The 16,128-nt window shown below is 42.0% G+C and overlaps 2 protein-coding genes across 5 annotated transcripts in view; one reads left to right on the plus strand and one right to left on the minus strand.

Annotated features, from left to right (window-relative positions):
* Positions 1 to 9,252, plus strand: part of mfsd2b (major facilitator superfamily domain containing 2B) — a 33,053-nt gene extending 23,801 nt beyond the window's left edge. For 2 of the 3 annotated variants that reach the window (XM_034162309.1, XM_034162308.1), the window contains 8 exons: positions 1,180 to 1,270; positions 2,393 to 2,514; positions 2,726 to 2,809; positions 4,052 to 4,135; positions 4,402 to 4,511; positions 6,225 to 6,368; positions 6,542 to 6,718; positions 8,937 to 9,252. In XM_034162309.1, the coding sequence (XP_034018200.1) occupies positions 1,180 to 1,270; positions 2,393 to 2,514; positions 2,726 to 2,809; positions 4,052 to 4,135; positions 4,402 to 4,511; positions 6,225 to 6,368; positions 6,542 to 6,718; positions 8,937 to 8,985 (861 nt within the window). In that variant the 3' untranslated portion in view covers positions 8,986 to 9,252. Of the gene's footprint in view, positions 1 to 1,179; positions 1,271 to 2,392; positions 2,515 to 2,725; positions 2,810 to 4,051; positions 4,136 to 4,401; positions 4,512 to 6,224; positions 6,369 to 6,541; positions 6,723 to 8,936 lie in introns of those variants that run through there. The other variant, XM_034162310.1, reaches the window with a different exon arrangement.
* A 249-nt stretch (positions 9,253 to 9,501) lies between these two features.
* On the minus strand, positions 9,502 to 16,080 carry wdcp (WD repeat and coiled coil containing). 2 transcript variants are annotated; one of them, XM_034162030.1, is made up of 4 exons: positions 15,965 to 16,080; positions 12,763 to 14,696; positions 12,099 to 12,219; positions 9,502 to 10,875 (listed from the first exon to the last, which is right to left on the minus strand). In XM_034162030.1, exons 2-4 carry the CDS (start codon positions 14,674 to 14,676, stop codon positions 10,682 to 10,684), a joined length of 2,229 nt encoding a protein of 742 aa, XP_034017921.1. In that variant the 5' UTR covers positions 14,677 to 14,696; positions 15,965 to 16,080; the 3' UTR covers positions 9,502 to 10,681. The 2 variants fall into 2 exon arrangements, with proteins under 2 accessions (XP_034017921.1, XP_034017922.1); XM_034162031.1 differs by lacking the exon at positions 15,965 to 16,080 and having other exon boundaries at positions 12,763 to 14,858.
* Positions 16,081 to 16,128: the final 48 nt, after the last annotated feature.

Genomic DNA, 16,128 nt, shown 5'->3' on the forward strand with positions numbered 1-16,128 from the left:
GATGAGGTGTTGTGACCCTTCACTTCTTTACCTGTTTATGGATTAGCCAGGATGTAGGTGGAGTCAGCACTGCCAACATGGTGATACGCACAGCAGCCATTTTTAATCGCCAAAACTCTTCAGAAAACTGATGGCTGACATCACAGAGGGTTTGTCCACCATATATACAGCCTGTGGACAAAGTGCAGGAAAGTCTCCCACAGAGAACAGATGGTCTCAGTGGATGTGTTTGACCAATTATGGACTTCTGTGACATATGTCACAAACATCTAAAACAAGCTCTTTATGGTGAAAATTTTAGGACCTTCAGGGCAGGTTCACCTTGTACAGTGAGAGGGAAATGTTTTGCATTTAAGGTTATTTAACTTGAACCTTTGTCTGTATGTAAAGGAAATTTTTAAAAATGGATTTCGCACAGCGTGACCCCTTTAAAAGTCATACACAGAACACCACAGCGTGCTTTCACATCCACGCTGCAGTTTGCAGAGCTGTAAATAAACACACCGAGACAAACCGTGGTGGTGAAGCTATCTCTTTTGTGAAGATGAAACAAGCCGATTCCGAGCTGTTGCCCGCTGGATTCCCTCGCGCCGCAGCTATTTGGGGTTCAAATGGTTCTTTCCCAGTGGATTTTGGGTGAACCTTAACAGGGCGACCAGCGTGCCGCGCCAAACCCTCTGCAGCTAGCCGCCGGATTCCTCCGTGGTCGCTGGTGAGGGTGGCACACAGTTTGGGCAAAGGCCGCGCGCTGATGGAAACAGGGAACATTTGATGGGAATAAATCATAAGGAACCACACAGGCCGAGCCACACGGAAAAATAGCAAACAAACAGATTCTGTTTGAGGGAGGGCAGTTCCTGTTGGGTGCGACATTAAACAGTGAAAAGCCTATTTTAGGCCTCAGAGCAACTTGAGGTTTCTTCATGCTGGTGCTTTTAATTGCACGGTGAGAAATTCACAGGGAATCTGTTAAAACGGGTCACAGCCTGTGAGTAAAACCTGCACAAAAATGGAAAACATAAAATAATTGTGGCGCAGCAATTTCACTAATTTAAATATTTTAAGCTTTCGGGAACATTATGAATTAAAGATTAAGCAAAGGGCTCAGAATAGACGGGACGGTGTAAGAAGAGCCGGATTGATCGAGGTTGTGTGTGTGATTTTCCTTTCTCTCTGCAGAAGGAGGTGTATATGATCGCCGCCGGCGTCATTGGGGGAGTGTTCCTCGTCTGCACTGTGGTGATGTTCATGGGAGTCAAAGAGAAAGACGGTGAGACATTTCGAGACAGGGTCACTGCTCATAACGTGCGAGTCTTAAAGGGGTCATATTGTGCATATTTTCTGCAAGTTATGAAAGATCACAACTTTTTTTGTTTCTGCTTTCTCACCTTCCTTGTTGCAGAGGGGGCGTGTCTCATTCTTTTTCTCAGTGTGTGGGCGTGTTGCACCACTCGCACACCAGCCCACACCGAAAAACGAAAATACTTGAACCAACTTAATTGAGTTGTGTCAATTGGTAACACCTGAATGAATTAAGTTCTTTGAAATTAAGTTAATAAGTTAGACTAACACACATGTTAATCTAATTTACCATACAGCTCAGCAGGTACAATCAAAGGTCTTTTAAGGATTCCTGCAGATAAAAGTAAATATCAGACAGATGAACAAAAAACATTAACCTGCGTAAATCAAGTTCAACAATCAGTATTAAATCTCAAGATCAAACATCAGGATAAAACTTTAGTAATCAGGATCTTGTGCGCGAGAGATCAGAATCAGATTTTAGAAATCACCACCAAGTTCATTGATCAGGATCATAGAGGAGGATCAAAGATGAGTGATTGGAGTCAAAGCACAGTGATCATAATTATTGATAATTAAGATCAAAAGGTAAAAGATTAGTGTCAAAGTTTGCTGTTTTTTTTGTACTATCAAGTACAGCCATATCCAAGATGAGCCATCAGAATCTACGTTTGGTGATTAGAATCTAAATTCAGTGATCAAGATCACAGATGATGATCAAAGATGAGTAATCAAAGGTTAGTGATCAGGATCAAAAATAAGAAACTGTCAAAGTCACCATGTAAACAGCACTATGTGCTCTTAGAGTATTGCTGTATTTGTGTTTCTACTTTGATGTACTCATATCAGACAGATGAACAAGAAACAATAACCTCCGTAAATCATGTTCAACAATCAGTATTAAATCTCAGGATCAAACATCAGGATAAAACCTTAGCAATCACTCCAGGTGACATTCTTGTGCTGCTGCTCGTGTTGTCAGTCGATTCTGCCTTTCAGGATTCGCTGCAGCGTTTCCAGCATTAAATCTGTACTTTGTTATCCGATACGCTGCGGACTCCTTTATATCTTCCACATCTCACCGTTTCAGATCCGTACGCCTCAAAGACGGACAAGCAGATCCCGTTCCATAAGGGCTTCTTCCTGGTGATGAGACACGGGCCGTACCTCACGCTAACCGCTGCGTTCCTCTTCATCACCGTCGCCTTTCAGGTACAAACGCTGATTTATTTGTGCAGCACATCTCAGACACAACACTGGGCGTTAGAGTAAACACAGCCAGGCCCGGGTTTGTAAATACAACAGAACTTCCAGCGCTCAATGTTGATTTGATCAGTGCAGATGGACACTTTAGCAGTTTTTTGAGGTTGTTGTCTGCACAGCACACGAGACACATCTAAATGTCTGAATGTTTGATTTGCAGCTGGTGCAGAGCAACTTTGTCCTGTTCTGCACCTACGCCACAGACCTGAGGGATCACTTCCAAAACATCGTGCTGATCATCCTGGTGAGCAGCGAGCTGATCACTCGTGCACCTGACAGGCACACGGGGATGGATATTATCCTCATTTTTATGACTAAAATATAAATCACACAAAATACATCGTTCATCAAAAAGTCATCATCATCATCATGATCGATGATGGTCAAGGTCACTGATCAAAGATGAGCGATCAGGATCAAAGATCACTGATCAAAGATGGGTGATCAAAAAGATCACTGATCAAAGATGAGCGATCAGGATCAAAGATGAGCAGTCAGCAACAAAGATCACTGATCAGAAACAAAGATGAGTGATCAGGATCAAAGGTGACTGATCAAACATTAGTGATCTGAAACAAAGATTGATCAAAGATGAGTGATTAGGATCAAAGATAACTGATCAAAGATAAGTCAGAAAGATCACTGATCAAAGGTGAGCAATCGGAAAAAACTGATCAAAGAGGAGCGATCAGGATCAAAGATCACTGATCAAAGATGAGTGATGAGAAACAAAGATCAGTGATAAAATTGTTAAGATCAAACGTCACCACTCAACATCAACGATGAGAGACCAAGAACAAAGGTCACTGATCAAAGATGAGCGATCGGAATCAAACATCATTAAAGTTCAGGATCAAAGGTCAGTATTCAGTAGCTAATAATGTTAGAATAACAATCTCATAGTGGAAAAAAAAGCACAATGTCCACAGAAACTTAACCAGAAGTCTGATGGACGGCGTAGTGATGTCATTCTAGTTGTTATTTGCATTGCAACACACATTTTCCATTTTCCAAAAGTTGAACATGTAGCACATTTACATTTAACTGTGTCCATTTTACTAGAAGCTATGTTTTTTTTTTAATTGTTGAATACAAACCTCCACAAATTACAAAATAAAATGTATTAATTCAGTTTTTTTTAAATGAAACATGCTAAAATTGTCTTAGCAGTTTGAAATTCCTTTTACTTTATGGGGAATCCTTGTAAAAAAATAAAAAGTAAAAAAAAATAAACGAGCAACAATTTAAATTATTTTATTACTCAACATTGAAAATGTATTGCTTGACAAATTAATATTTTTTTTTCAAACAAACCTTGATGAAAAGATAATTATTTATGGATAAAAAATACATTTATTGCAAGCTGTGTTCTTTTGAACTTTAGCAGAGGGATGCTGGCTTCTGTCAAACCTCTGCAACTATTTTGAAGAAACAAATGATGTTTAACTTTGCCGGCTGATTTTTTTCCATCCGTGTCACCACACAGGTGTCTGCGGTGATAAGCATCCCGCTGTGGCAGTGGTTCCTGGAAAGATTTGGAAAGAAGATAGTAGCTTTATTCGGAATTGCAGTGAGTCCAGACCTTGTTTTCGTTGCTTGCACTGTTTGTGCAGTTGCCTGACATGATGATGATTCCGGGTTGCTGCTGTGTTTATGTGGGTTTCCTCCAGATGTCACCTCACCCGTAGTTTAGACAAAAGCCGGTTAACTGGCAACTCTTAAATTGACAGTACGTGTCTGTAGATGTAGACAAGACGGGTTGGAAAGTTTTTGATTTTTTTGTGCCGTCTCAACACAAATGAAATACTAAGTTTGACTTCTGCTCCGTCTTTCCAGTGGATCATGCCCTTCAGTATGCTTTTGGTGGTCATCCCTAATGTGGTGGTGGCGTACATTGTGGCTGTCTCCTCTGGACTCAGTGTGGCTGCCTCACTCCTGTTGCCGTGGTAAGGACGAACACAGAAATGCAGAGACAGGCGGTCCGAGTAGTTTCCACATTAACCTTTTGTCGGTTCTGTATCTTGGGCTTGTTGTGTTACGATGATCTGATTTAATGAAGAAAAAAAAAAAATCCATCAAACCCGAGTGCACTATGGGCGCATCAGTCATAGATGTGATGCCTTGATCTTTATACCTCGTGGTTTCCACTCATTTTTACGCCTGAATCGGTTCTTCACTCAACTCTCGTCCCTTCCCTGGAACCCAAATTATAGGCGCCTCCCAAGCGGACTTATTTATGTTGGAAAGGCCAATTATTTATCCTGCCTGTGGCTGTTGGGACCGCCCGCTGCTCATCGTCTAATCATGTTATTAGCGCTGTAATTTTAGCCCGACAGTTTATCGCAGTGCTATAAGTAGACCTCACATCATCACGTGGTACCATCCAAACTAGTTATGTAAGATAATTAAACACTTTAAGCTCGGTAGACGCAACATATTGTCCCGAAGGGAAATCAAAAATGACCGCAGGAATCCCCTAGACCCTCCTGCTCAAGCATGAGTTGCTAGTCTGCGTGGCTCAAACAGCGTTAAATCTCCAGGACTCATCCTGACCTCCCATCAGGAAGTTAGATTCCTTACTTTTAAATTCCTGTCCAGTGTGTTGACAAGAAGGGAACTGGGGCAGCGATCTGGTGGAAGTAAAACAGCGTTCAAAATAGTGGCAGTGACGAGATTCACTCCCCCCCCCCCCCCCCCCCCCAAACATTTTACACACAATACCCCATAATGACAATGTGAAAGGTTTTTGGAGATTTTTTGCAAATGTATTAAAAATAATAATAATAAAACCCTCCTAAGAAATCACATGTACGAGTCAAATCACTCGTACATACGTATTCACAGTCTTTGCCATGAAGCTCAAAATTGAGCTCAGGTGCATCCTGCTTCCACTGATCATCCTTATAAACATCTACCCTACTGAACTAGTCTAAAACACAATCAAAATGATTTGTAGTAGTTTGCAAGACAATATATGTTGTGCAAATACTTTCTGGCAAAATATTCTATTCTTGATTCTTGACCGTTAGCGGTTTTATGAAATGGTCTAACCTTGCAGTTGTGTGCTTCTTACCGTGTGTGCTGCTATACAATGCTGCTGGAACCTCAATTCAATGAAGTTCTATGTAATCTAATTTAATTGTGTGTGATTAACACCACCTTTAAGCCCCTCCCTTTTCAATAAATCAGTCGAATAAAATTTGCTTTGTCGAACCCTAATCCGAAGTACAAATACTGAAAGTTGTAAATATTGTTGAAAATTAGATGTTTGTGTTCTTCTCTGTTACTAACATGTCAACTTTCTACTTAATATGCATATTAGTTATTGCTAAATGATCTTACAAGATTTTTATGTTTTTTTTTACTTCAATACAGAGCATCCAGAATATTTATAACTGAATGATTTGAATTTGCTTATTGCATCAAACACACTGTACTTATTCCAGTTGTGGTTACACCATCTGATGGTGGTTGGATGCGACTGCAGCTGGTTCGTAATTGAACCTAGAGCCTATATTGTCAATATGAACTCATGACGGTTATATGTAAAGATCAAATTTTGGGGCTTGGTCCGACGAGCTTTAAAACAAAAACAGACTGGTGCACCGAGACGCTGTCATTCTGTGATCTACTGTTGCGTCCGTGTGTGTCCACTTTAGGTCAATGCTGCCCGATGTGGTGGATGACTTCAGGCTGGCCAACCCCTATTCAAAAGGCCACGAAGCAATCTTCTACTCTTTCTACGTGTTCTTTACCAAGTTTGCAGCTAGCATCTCGCTCGGCGTGTGTACCCTCTGTTTGGAGTAAGTGACACATGCACCACAAATCGCTGTTTTCTATTTGTGTTGTTGCTGTGATGACGCCTTGCACAAATGCATGAAACCCCGATCTCATGTAATATTCATGTTATGGTCAGCACACACGTGGTTTTCAGACCCGGTGTAAATGTGACGCCTGCGTGTCTTTGTGTGTACAGATTTGCAGGGTACGACACTGGCGCCTGCGAGCAGCCGGCTCCTGTGGTGTACACTCTGAAGCTGCTGATCGGCGCCGCGCCGGTGGCTTTCATTGTTGCAGGGTTAATGATCCTCTTCCTCTATCCCATCAATGAAGAAGTGCGGCTCCGGAATAAACTCTGCTTGGAGGAGCTACGGTGAGCAGCCGTCAAAGCTTTACGAATAAAAACCTTCATGAATTCAATATGAAGAAATGCTCCTGTTAGTACAATTAGTTACGTTAAAGTGTAGAGCACGTAGGTCAGTAGGGTAGGAGTGGGGTGACCAATATGTAGACGTGGGTTTGAGTCCTGGCTACGCTACCTGTGTCCTTGGACAAGACAGCTAATCTGCTAATCTAATTGCGGCCCATCCGACAAGGTGCATGTTCCAACCCCGCCACATTCATCACACTACCAAAACACACTGGGTATTGAGGGAGGTGATGGTGTAATGGTTAAGCGTTGGGCTTAGGTTCAAATCCCAGCCCGACTGGAAAATCACTAAAGGCCATTGGGCAAGGTCCTTAATCCCCTAGTTGCTCCCGGTGTGTAGTGGGTGCCTTGTATAGCAGCACCCTGACATCAGGGTGAATGTGAGGCATTATTGTAAAGCTTTGAGTGTCTGATGCAGATGGAAAAGTGCTATATAAATGCAGTCCATTGGGTACCAAAAAGCAACCACCCACATCTCAAATAGTAACATCTAACTGCCACAACCAGGTGAAACTTAGGCATTTCTTTGGCCTTCTTCCCTCCATTGGGGTCACCTGTGTGCTGGATAATTTCCTAAGAAATGCACCACATGGCCAACATCCCCCCACAGTGCATGTAATGTTAATCTTCTACTGAAGAAACCGCTCATTCAGTGGTACCCAAAGATCCTCTGAACACACTTTCTGCCTATCGAATTGCTATCTTAGGTCACTGGTTAGTGTCCATGTCTGACAACTGTACACTGTGACACAGAATACAAGGTCCCACATTACCCAGTAACTTGCAGTGGACTTGTGCTCCATCCAGGGGGAGTCCTAGACTCTCATCCACTTTATTCTACGGAAAACCAGGCTAAATACAGGCACCAGTGGGTGTCAGGGTTTATACAGGACTTACTTGTAACCGAGGTCTAAAATAGAGGCTTAAATTTTTTTTTCCCATTTGTGGTTTACAAGTAAATTGCCCATAAGGGCAGGGGACGCAACTGTAAGTTGCTTTTTGGCTGTCAGCCCATCTTAAAGTAAAGTAAGTAAGACCCTTCGGCTGCTCCCTTGTTTGCACTCGGGGTCACCACAGCAAATCCAAGGTGGATCTGCATGTTGAATTGGCACGTTTTACGCCGGATCCCCTTCCTGACACAACGCACATTACATGGAGAAATGTGGCAGGGGTGGGATTTGAACCGGGAACCTTCCACACTGAAACCAAGCGCACTAACCACTTGGCCACCACCCCTGCTAGCCCATCTTATTTTAACCAAAAGTTAACTTCTGAAAACGAATAAACAATCGAGACCTTGCGGCAGATTTGAACAGCTTCTGTCGCCATCTTATGGAAGGTGTGAGCATTTCGGGGCTTCTGTACATTTTCAATTTGAAACCCAAAGTTCAGTAAAAAAAAAAAAAAAGTCATTTATAAATGTGAGAAATGCATGATTTTTTTAAAAATTGGCAGACAAATCTTTGACCTCTCAGTATTAATCTATAAAATTTAGATTTCGAGAGTTTTTCAGTTCTTGAGTTTTAGGACGCAGGAGGTTTTGCCATATGGACCCACAGTAATTTCTCTTGACAAGCACAATTTACAGTTATGAAAAAAAAAAAAAGAGTGGCTCCAATCTCAGTCTAGATTAACCAGAAGAGACACTCAGAGAGGGGAACATCCACATCTTACACATTTCATACTAATGCATTGTGTCAACAACACCATATAATATATAGTCCTGCATGGCCTTGACATTTGATCAGTTGCATCCAAAACTATCACACAACCTTTCCACCATGTTTAATCCATACTGGCTTCAAAATGGGTTAAATAGTTGACTTTGTGTTTGACCTCTCAGGTCAAAAGTCATGTGACCAGCACAAAGACAAAATGCTTTTATATTAGTGTTTAACAGCAAATCAAATCAATCAGAATAGCCATTCTAAATATCCCCCATGTGCAAACACTGGGCCAGAAATTTGACCCCAGCCTGTGACTTTTAACTGATTTTTCTCAAAATACACTCACTGTCCTTGGCTGTTTGTTCCACAAAGTTTGTTTCCAAATCAGCACCAAGTTTAAACTCAACTGAATCAAGTTGAAAGAATGTTTCACTCCATCGTTAGTCTGCACGCTGCTAACTCTGAATCGGAATGATTTCCACGTCTCTCCACAGGAAACAAAGCATCAATTCCAGAACAGTGGAAAACCTGAACATCATGTGACCGGAATCGCGAACGAACAAAGCCACGTATTCCAGTACGCAACTGGGAGATTGTTGTTTAGTGTACATTACACTGAGAAATAGTTTGATTTAAAGTTTAATTTTCACATGAACCTGTATAGTCATCGTAAATATAAAATTGTATTACTTAATTTATATGAATGTATATCAACAATTGCTGTTTAGCTCTATAGGACTGTTATCTATTATTATTATTATTATAATTAATGGTTGATATGAAAGAATAAATGTTGATATTGTGCATAGATGAAACGTGTTTTTGTCTCTAAAGGCTCCAACTGCAAAATGACACTAAAGTTTGCGTTGAGCAGTGCGCCCTCTAGTGTTACGTTGTGTTACTGAGCTCGGGAGGCAGAAAAAAAGTGCTTCAAACATGTTCTTATGAACACACATCAAAAATGCATGACACCGCAGAGGCTTGGATAACAAGGCTAAATTAAACATTTAACATTTGACTATTCAGAATAAAAATACAACTCAGTTTTTCTCTATTAAATGTGAGCATTTCTGAAGTGCACGTACATCAGTTCTTTATTACTCATAATACAAGTTCATACGGTTACTCGATGTGAACGACTGTGTCAGGACAATGATCTCTAAAACGAAAATGTCTGTACTCAAGTCGGTAGACGAGCAAAAACCCACCACATATGGAGCTCTGCATTAAGTTATCAGATGTGGGTCATTCCATGTCAAATCTCCAAAAATTTAGAGTTCCCCACACTCTGATCTCAGGTTTTGACTAGCAAAGGTTCTACTGAGCAAAAACTGTATTTTCATTCGTAGCCAATGTGGCTAAATGGTGCATCATGTCTTGAGCCACATGAGCAGCCAAATTTACTTACCAAAGTTGTCATCAAAAGCATCTGAGTAGATATTTACCCCAATGATCACACCTAGAGGGTAATTCGTGAGAACCGTTTGTGACCAAGAAAAAGGTCACAACCACTATAGCTAAAAAAATCCAAATTTTTAGCCAAGTGCCATTTCTCTTAGCATTTACCGAAGTGGCTCATCGATAGCGCTGGCATTGATCTATAGAAATTTTAACAAATCTCAAATTTCAGTACTCCAGATAGTTTCCGAGATATGACTGCTTTAATGGCATGTGATGCATTTTGCCTGGAATTTGCGTGTCCTTTATCGTTTGCTATTTTCAATGTCTCATATCTTTGTAAATATTATACATAGTACAATGACATTTTCTGCAGTAATCAACAATATTTACACTTGTTAGCACTTAAAATATCAATGGTGAGTGATCTTGAAAATTGCCCAGGTGCATTTGAAACATCTCAAATCTCCTACACAGTTCAGTTGACGTGGGGCATTTTAACCGCACCTGGACAGTTTTCAGCATCTCTAACCATTGATTCTTGAATTGATATCGGCCATTGTTAACTACCACTAAAAATGTCATTGTTTTATGTATTAAATGAAAACAGCAAAAATAAAGCAGTTGCCATTCTCAGGCAAAATGTAACACACACCATGCAAAGTTTAATGGCTATACTTTGGATTCGTCCATTATTATAACTATGGAATATTTGCTGAATTTCTTTTTTTAATTAAAATCAGAGATCGAAGAGCAGGGAGTATTTGTTGATTTAATATGGAATGAAACATGTATTATACAAATTGTGCGACTGTTAGAATCCGTGCTGTGCGTTGAGGTGCTACGTGGAGGCCTCTGTGGTTGTGCTGGGGCTGCAAGTCGGCACTGGGCTGGACGGGCACGAGTTCTCCGGGCTACCAGGCGCTCGTAGGGTACTTTTCCGCTTCCCATTCCGCACAGTAAGTTCCTCTTTTGGCTTGAACGTCAGAGGTACAAAACCATCCGCATCAGCCACAAGTACAATCCACAACGGGCCTGGAAAAACAGAAGACTGTTGGTTCTGCATAATCTTTGTGGCATCACCCCCCCACCAGTTTAAGACGGTGGGTCGATGCAAGACAACAAACACGACACGTTTAAAAGTACTAAGCTGCTCCTTCTTAAAGAGTGTAATCTGACCTGACCTAGGCTTTTAATCACTTCCAATTATAGCTTACACAGGTTAGGAAAGGCTAGAAGCTGAAGTGTGTCGTGTTACACCGTACAATAAGAAGGGTCACTGAGAGAGGGCGTAATGTATGGTTCTGTGCACCCTCAACATTTTTTCTAATTCTGTCTAACACAGATACTCTGCCGGGAGTTGACCTTTCCTCTTTATGGCAGACACCCAAACACTGATTCTTTTGTTTGTGTCCTTCAAAATGTGTTATTTTCTGGTTTGCCACATAATAATGTGAGATTTCGGAAATTTAATCATGTCACCCACACGGTGGCTTCTCTCCATTGGTTGCCTGTTTGTCCAAGGGAAGATTTTAAGGTGCTACTATTGACTTAGAAAATACTGAGTAGTGGTGTGTCACCATAATAAGCTGAGGTGGTTTAACCACATGTGCCCACTCATGCCCTGCAGTTACAGGGTCCATGACGAACAAAGGCTTTCCATAATGTTTCATCCGTACGGGCTCCAGTCCAGTTTGAATTCGACAGAACGGTCATGTGACCAACAGGAAGGCAATGTATGACTCCAGTAGCTATTATCTTTAAGCAATTCCTCTGAACAGCCATTCTACTATATCCCCTATATTTAAGGTTCAGGTCCAAAATGTGACCTTGATCTGCGATTTTGACTTTTAATAATTTTTCTCAAAAATTAGACCATTTTGTTCTTGGTCAACCCTCAATGATTCCAACTTAGGTCCAAACTGGATCAAAACTATTCAAGTTTGTTCACACATGGAGGTTTTGGAAGTACATCTCTCCATGTGGTAATACTTCAGTCTGGTCTTGTGCTTTAATGTATCAGTACTGTGCAAAATCTGCAGTAAACATCGACAAAACCTGGAGCACCCATGGCTACAGACTTGCAGCAGTCTAGAAAAGACGGTCGTTTTATTGTGAGTTTTAGCTATCTATCTTTGTAAATCTGACCAAAGCTTTAATTTCTTATAAAAATAAGCGTGACCCCCCCCCCCCCCCCCCCCCCCCAAAAAAACCAAACACAAATAAAAAAACAATAGCCTCAAGTCGGCCACACGTACCGTGCATCATCTCCACAATGTTCAGACCGAAGAGGTCCTGAAGGGCACGTAGACACAGCTTCCCATCACACAGCAAGACTGGCCTCCGCTCATCAATAAACACATTTTCCGATAATTGCTTCTGCACACGCAAAGGAAATAGTCAAGAAACAGCAAACAAGAAAATCATGCAGATTGTTATGCAAAATTTTATGAATGTCTCTGATGGCAAATGCTGGCTGAAACATGATTACCGCTAATTGAACACATTATACCTGAAGTTAGCTCTGCAACTATTGATTATATCAATAACTGATTAATGCAGTGAATAATCTCAATTAATCACACTGGAAACTAGTGAAAAATGCACACATAGACTACGTTGGCACCTTCATATTACTTCCTTGTCCAGCCAATCAAAAGATGCTGTATTTATAATTCGATAAAACAGACAGAAGCATCAAACCCCGGCATTTGAGATTTTTGCAAAAAAAACATCTTAAAAACTTATCAAATCAGCAAATTATCTCAATTACTTAAATTATTGCCCCAACTTACACTTGTCTATTTCTGCTAGATCAACCAATTCCAGTAAATGACAAGTTTAAGTTGTGCTCTCCGAAGGCTAGTTAACTCTTTAACGTTAGCTAATTTTGTCTTATCATAAAACTGGGCCAAGCCGTACCTGACACGTGACGTTGACATATGGGACTTCAGAGGTATTCGGGTAGACACTCTGAGTCTTTTTGCCATTCTGCGTATAATCTCTGATTTCTGCCAGGCACTCTTGTACATCTGAAAAGCGATTAAAAAGCCTCTCCATGTTGTGAACAAGCTGCTCTAACGCACGGTCCTTTGCAGCACCGGACGTTTTACAAGGTGTTGCCACCGTAGGCTCCCCGAGAAGCTTGTCTGACGGCTCGAAGTGAGGGGAACTTGCTCTGCTGGAATCTCTGCTGGCCTGCCCGGCCACTGCCAGGCTGGTCATACGGTTGATGTGGTCCATATCAAAATTCTCTACCGTGATGGAGGAGGAACTGGACTGAGCCCTGTCTGACGATCGATCACAGAAGTCCACAGAACCAGCGACGGGGCTGGACTCCTCGTTCCCCACCAGCTCCACTACCCTACGCCTTCTGCCTGGTGAACGAAATACTGCTCCGCCTGGCAACACCAAGTCCTTTATCCCTGAACGCTCCCTGTCATCCTTAGATAGTTGCTCTGAATGCCTTCTAATCCCTGCACAAAAATTAGAAGTGGATTCAGCATGGTGTACAGAGACAGGTGGCGTGGCAGGATGCTCGCCATCATACATCAACTCTTTGGCTATTAGATGTAGAATATATTTGTCTGTGTTAGACGATGGGAGGAAGGCTGGATCATTGGACTTCTGCCTCCCCACCATCAACAGCAGTATCTTGTCATTGAGGAAGCAGATGCCTTTGGGCCTCTCATTCGCCGGGAGAGAGATCTGCTGGATATTTGGCATGGCAGAGGCTGTGATACAATACACAAGCACCATGTTACAAGAGTTCGAAGCAACTGCAACTGTGGAACCACGAGCATCAAAAGCCACAATATCCGGCACCAATATTCCTGGGATGCTGACTTTTCGGGTGGTGGTAACCTTCCGCTCATAGGTGACCAGGATGAGGAATGAGGAATCCTGGTCAGAACCTGTGATAGTGTCGCGGCGACGCAGGTGGATAAGGGGGCTGGGGTCAGAGCGACGGTGCTTTGCCAAGATATGGGTAAGGTCTAGAGGTCCTGAGATGGGCATAAAGGACCGATCAAATGATCTTCTTCTGGAGTCCAGGAGGTTGTCATCATCTGCCAACATCACATGTGAGCCCTGACCTCGCATGGACTCTGCTTCTGCTGGCAGGTCGAAGGCCATGCCTGCGTTTAACCCGCAAATTTTATCCAGAGGCAGCTCTGTAGCCACAGCTACTTGAGCCTCTCCAGTGGGTTCAATGGCACAGATGTAGCCTCCAACATCAAAGATGGGGCAGAAGGAGCAGGCGGTCAAACTCTTCTGAATGTCATTCCACACATAAGAATGAAGAGCACTACCTATAGCCACCACCAGGCGGGTGCCATCCTTTGTCCAGCAGGCACAGTGGATGAGTCCACTACCTTTAATGTCTGCTTTGACCCTCCTATTGTCCACCCTGACAGAAAACAGCACAGATGCATCCTTCTTGGTCAGCACAGCCAGAATGTCCACCTTGGGATGCCAGACGCAGCCTAGGGAGAGCAAGGGGAATGGCTCGCTCATCTCACACGTCTGGGTACACAACAGCTTATTCTGCTCAAGAGCACTGAGCTGCAGTTGCCAGACAGTAATGTGCTTCTTGTGTTGAACAGCCAGCAATGCGGGGGAATCCAAGCAACACAGCGGGCCCCAGAAGAGCCCAAAGACGTGCTCAAACTGCCCGATAACGTTGGTGTCACCAAACTTCACCTGGTCATTGATGAAGTAGAGAACCGTTAGACAGACCTGTTTGCCGTCGGTCCATGCTATCCCGTGCACGGGGTGGATGGCTTGGTGGAGAGTATTGACACCTGTCCGAAGCAGCTTTGCCTTGCCGAGATCCATCCTAAGAGGTACGATGTGATCTGCTGAATGAGAAATACGACTCAGAAGGCTAATTTGTGGGATTGAGATCGCATCCCATCTGGAAAGGGTCTTGCTCAAAGGTATGTACCACCGCCTATGCAGATTAAGAGCAGAAAAAGACGGTCCAGGTTACCTCCAAGTACCCGCCTTAATCTCCTCTGCCTGAGCTGAGGCAACAGTGACGAACACTTATAGCTGCTTATGCCTCAATGACCTTAACAGCACTGAGGTCCTGTTATACTCAGCACATTAACATATATACTACCTTGTGTAGGCATGAGCCATCCCAGAAGTTGCTTTATCTACAATTACTGTAGATAAAGTGGTTACATATCAACATACAGGCAAAATTGTAAAATAAATTTAGATGGTGTATATACATAGACAGATATCACCCATAACAATAATGCAGCACAATCAGTGAGGTGAATGGATATAATGTGGATAATATTACACTTATACAAAGTACGTGACTACACTTACATGATAATATCAAGGCTGAAACTAACAATTCCTTTCGTTAGGTGGTGTTAACACAGTGTGGTGTATTTTAATTTTATAATGTAAGAACACATTAACAATCACATTGAAATATTCAGGTTGGAAACACCGTAGTTGGACTTATTTTCAAGCTCTATTGTCAGCACCCTATCAACATCTATGTATTTTCTGTACAGCAATTTAAGGAAAACAAATTTAGATGTTGCAATTGTCACAATCCTAGTACACACCAGGCGCTGACAATAACCTTAATGAATATGACATTCTGGATGCACATTCTTGAACTGTCCAGTAGGTGCCAGTGCTCAGCAGGTGGCAGCACAGCTTGTAATGTGTTGTTTTCATGTCGACTTTGGAACAATGATCAAATCACAGATGTTTCAAAAGATTTTGGAACAGTGTTTTTGAGTTTGCCAAGTCATCTGCAGTACCGATGAAAGATTTTTCTGTCATCCCCAGCCACACGTTCTATCTCTGCTAGTGTATTTGGCCATGTGGAGAGGGGTCTCGCAACCAGCAGGTGAAAGACATGTACCCTAACCAAATTTGCTTTTTTTTTTTTTTTTTACTAATGTGGCGCATCATAGCCCACCAGATGTTAATGACTTTGTCCTGCTTATATGAACTTTTAAGATACAGATGTACAAAACGATAGCATTTACTGTTTTAGACTTACTACTTACATAAACTGGCTTGGGCTAAACTAACCTCCGCACCACTACTCATCTACTTTTTTTGCCGTATGAAAAATTGTAATGTTAATTACCTTATTAAACTTCATGCATCCCACTTGTAATCCGCTTTTCATGCACAGAGGAGAAACTGAATTTTAGGTTTTTGCTGCTGGGAACGCATGCTTTTTCGACATGACACGGAAGTGTAATGTAATATAAATGCATTATGGGAATTGTAGTTGAACGTTGTCTCCTT

The sequence above is a fragment of the Thalassophryne amazonica genome, chromosome 21 (genome assembly GCF_902500255.1).
Source record: "Thalassophryne amazonica chromosome 21, fThaAma1.1, whole genome shotgun sequence".
Lineage (NCBI taxonomy): Eukaryota > Metazoa > Chordata > Actinopteri > Batrachoidiformes > Batrachoididae > Thalassophryne > Thalassophryne amazonica.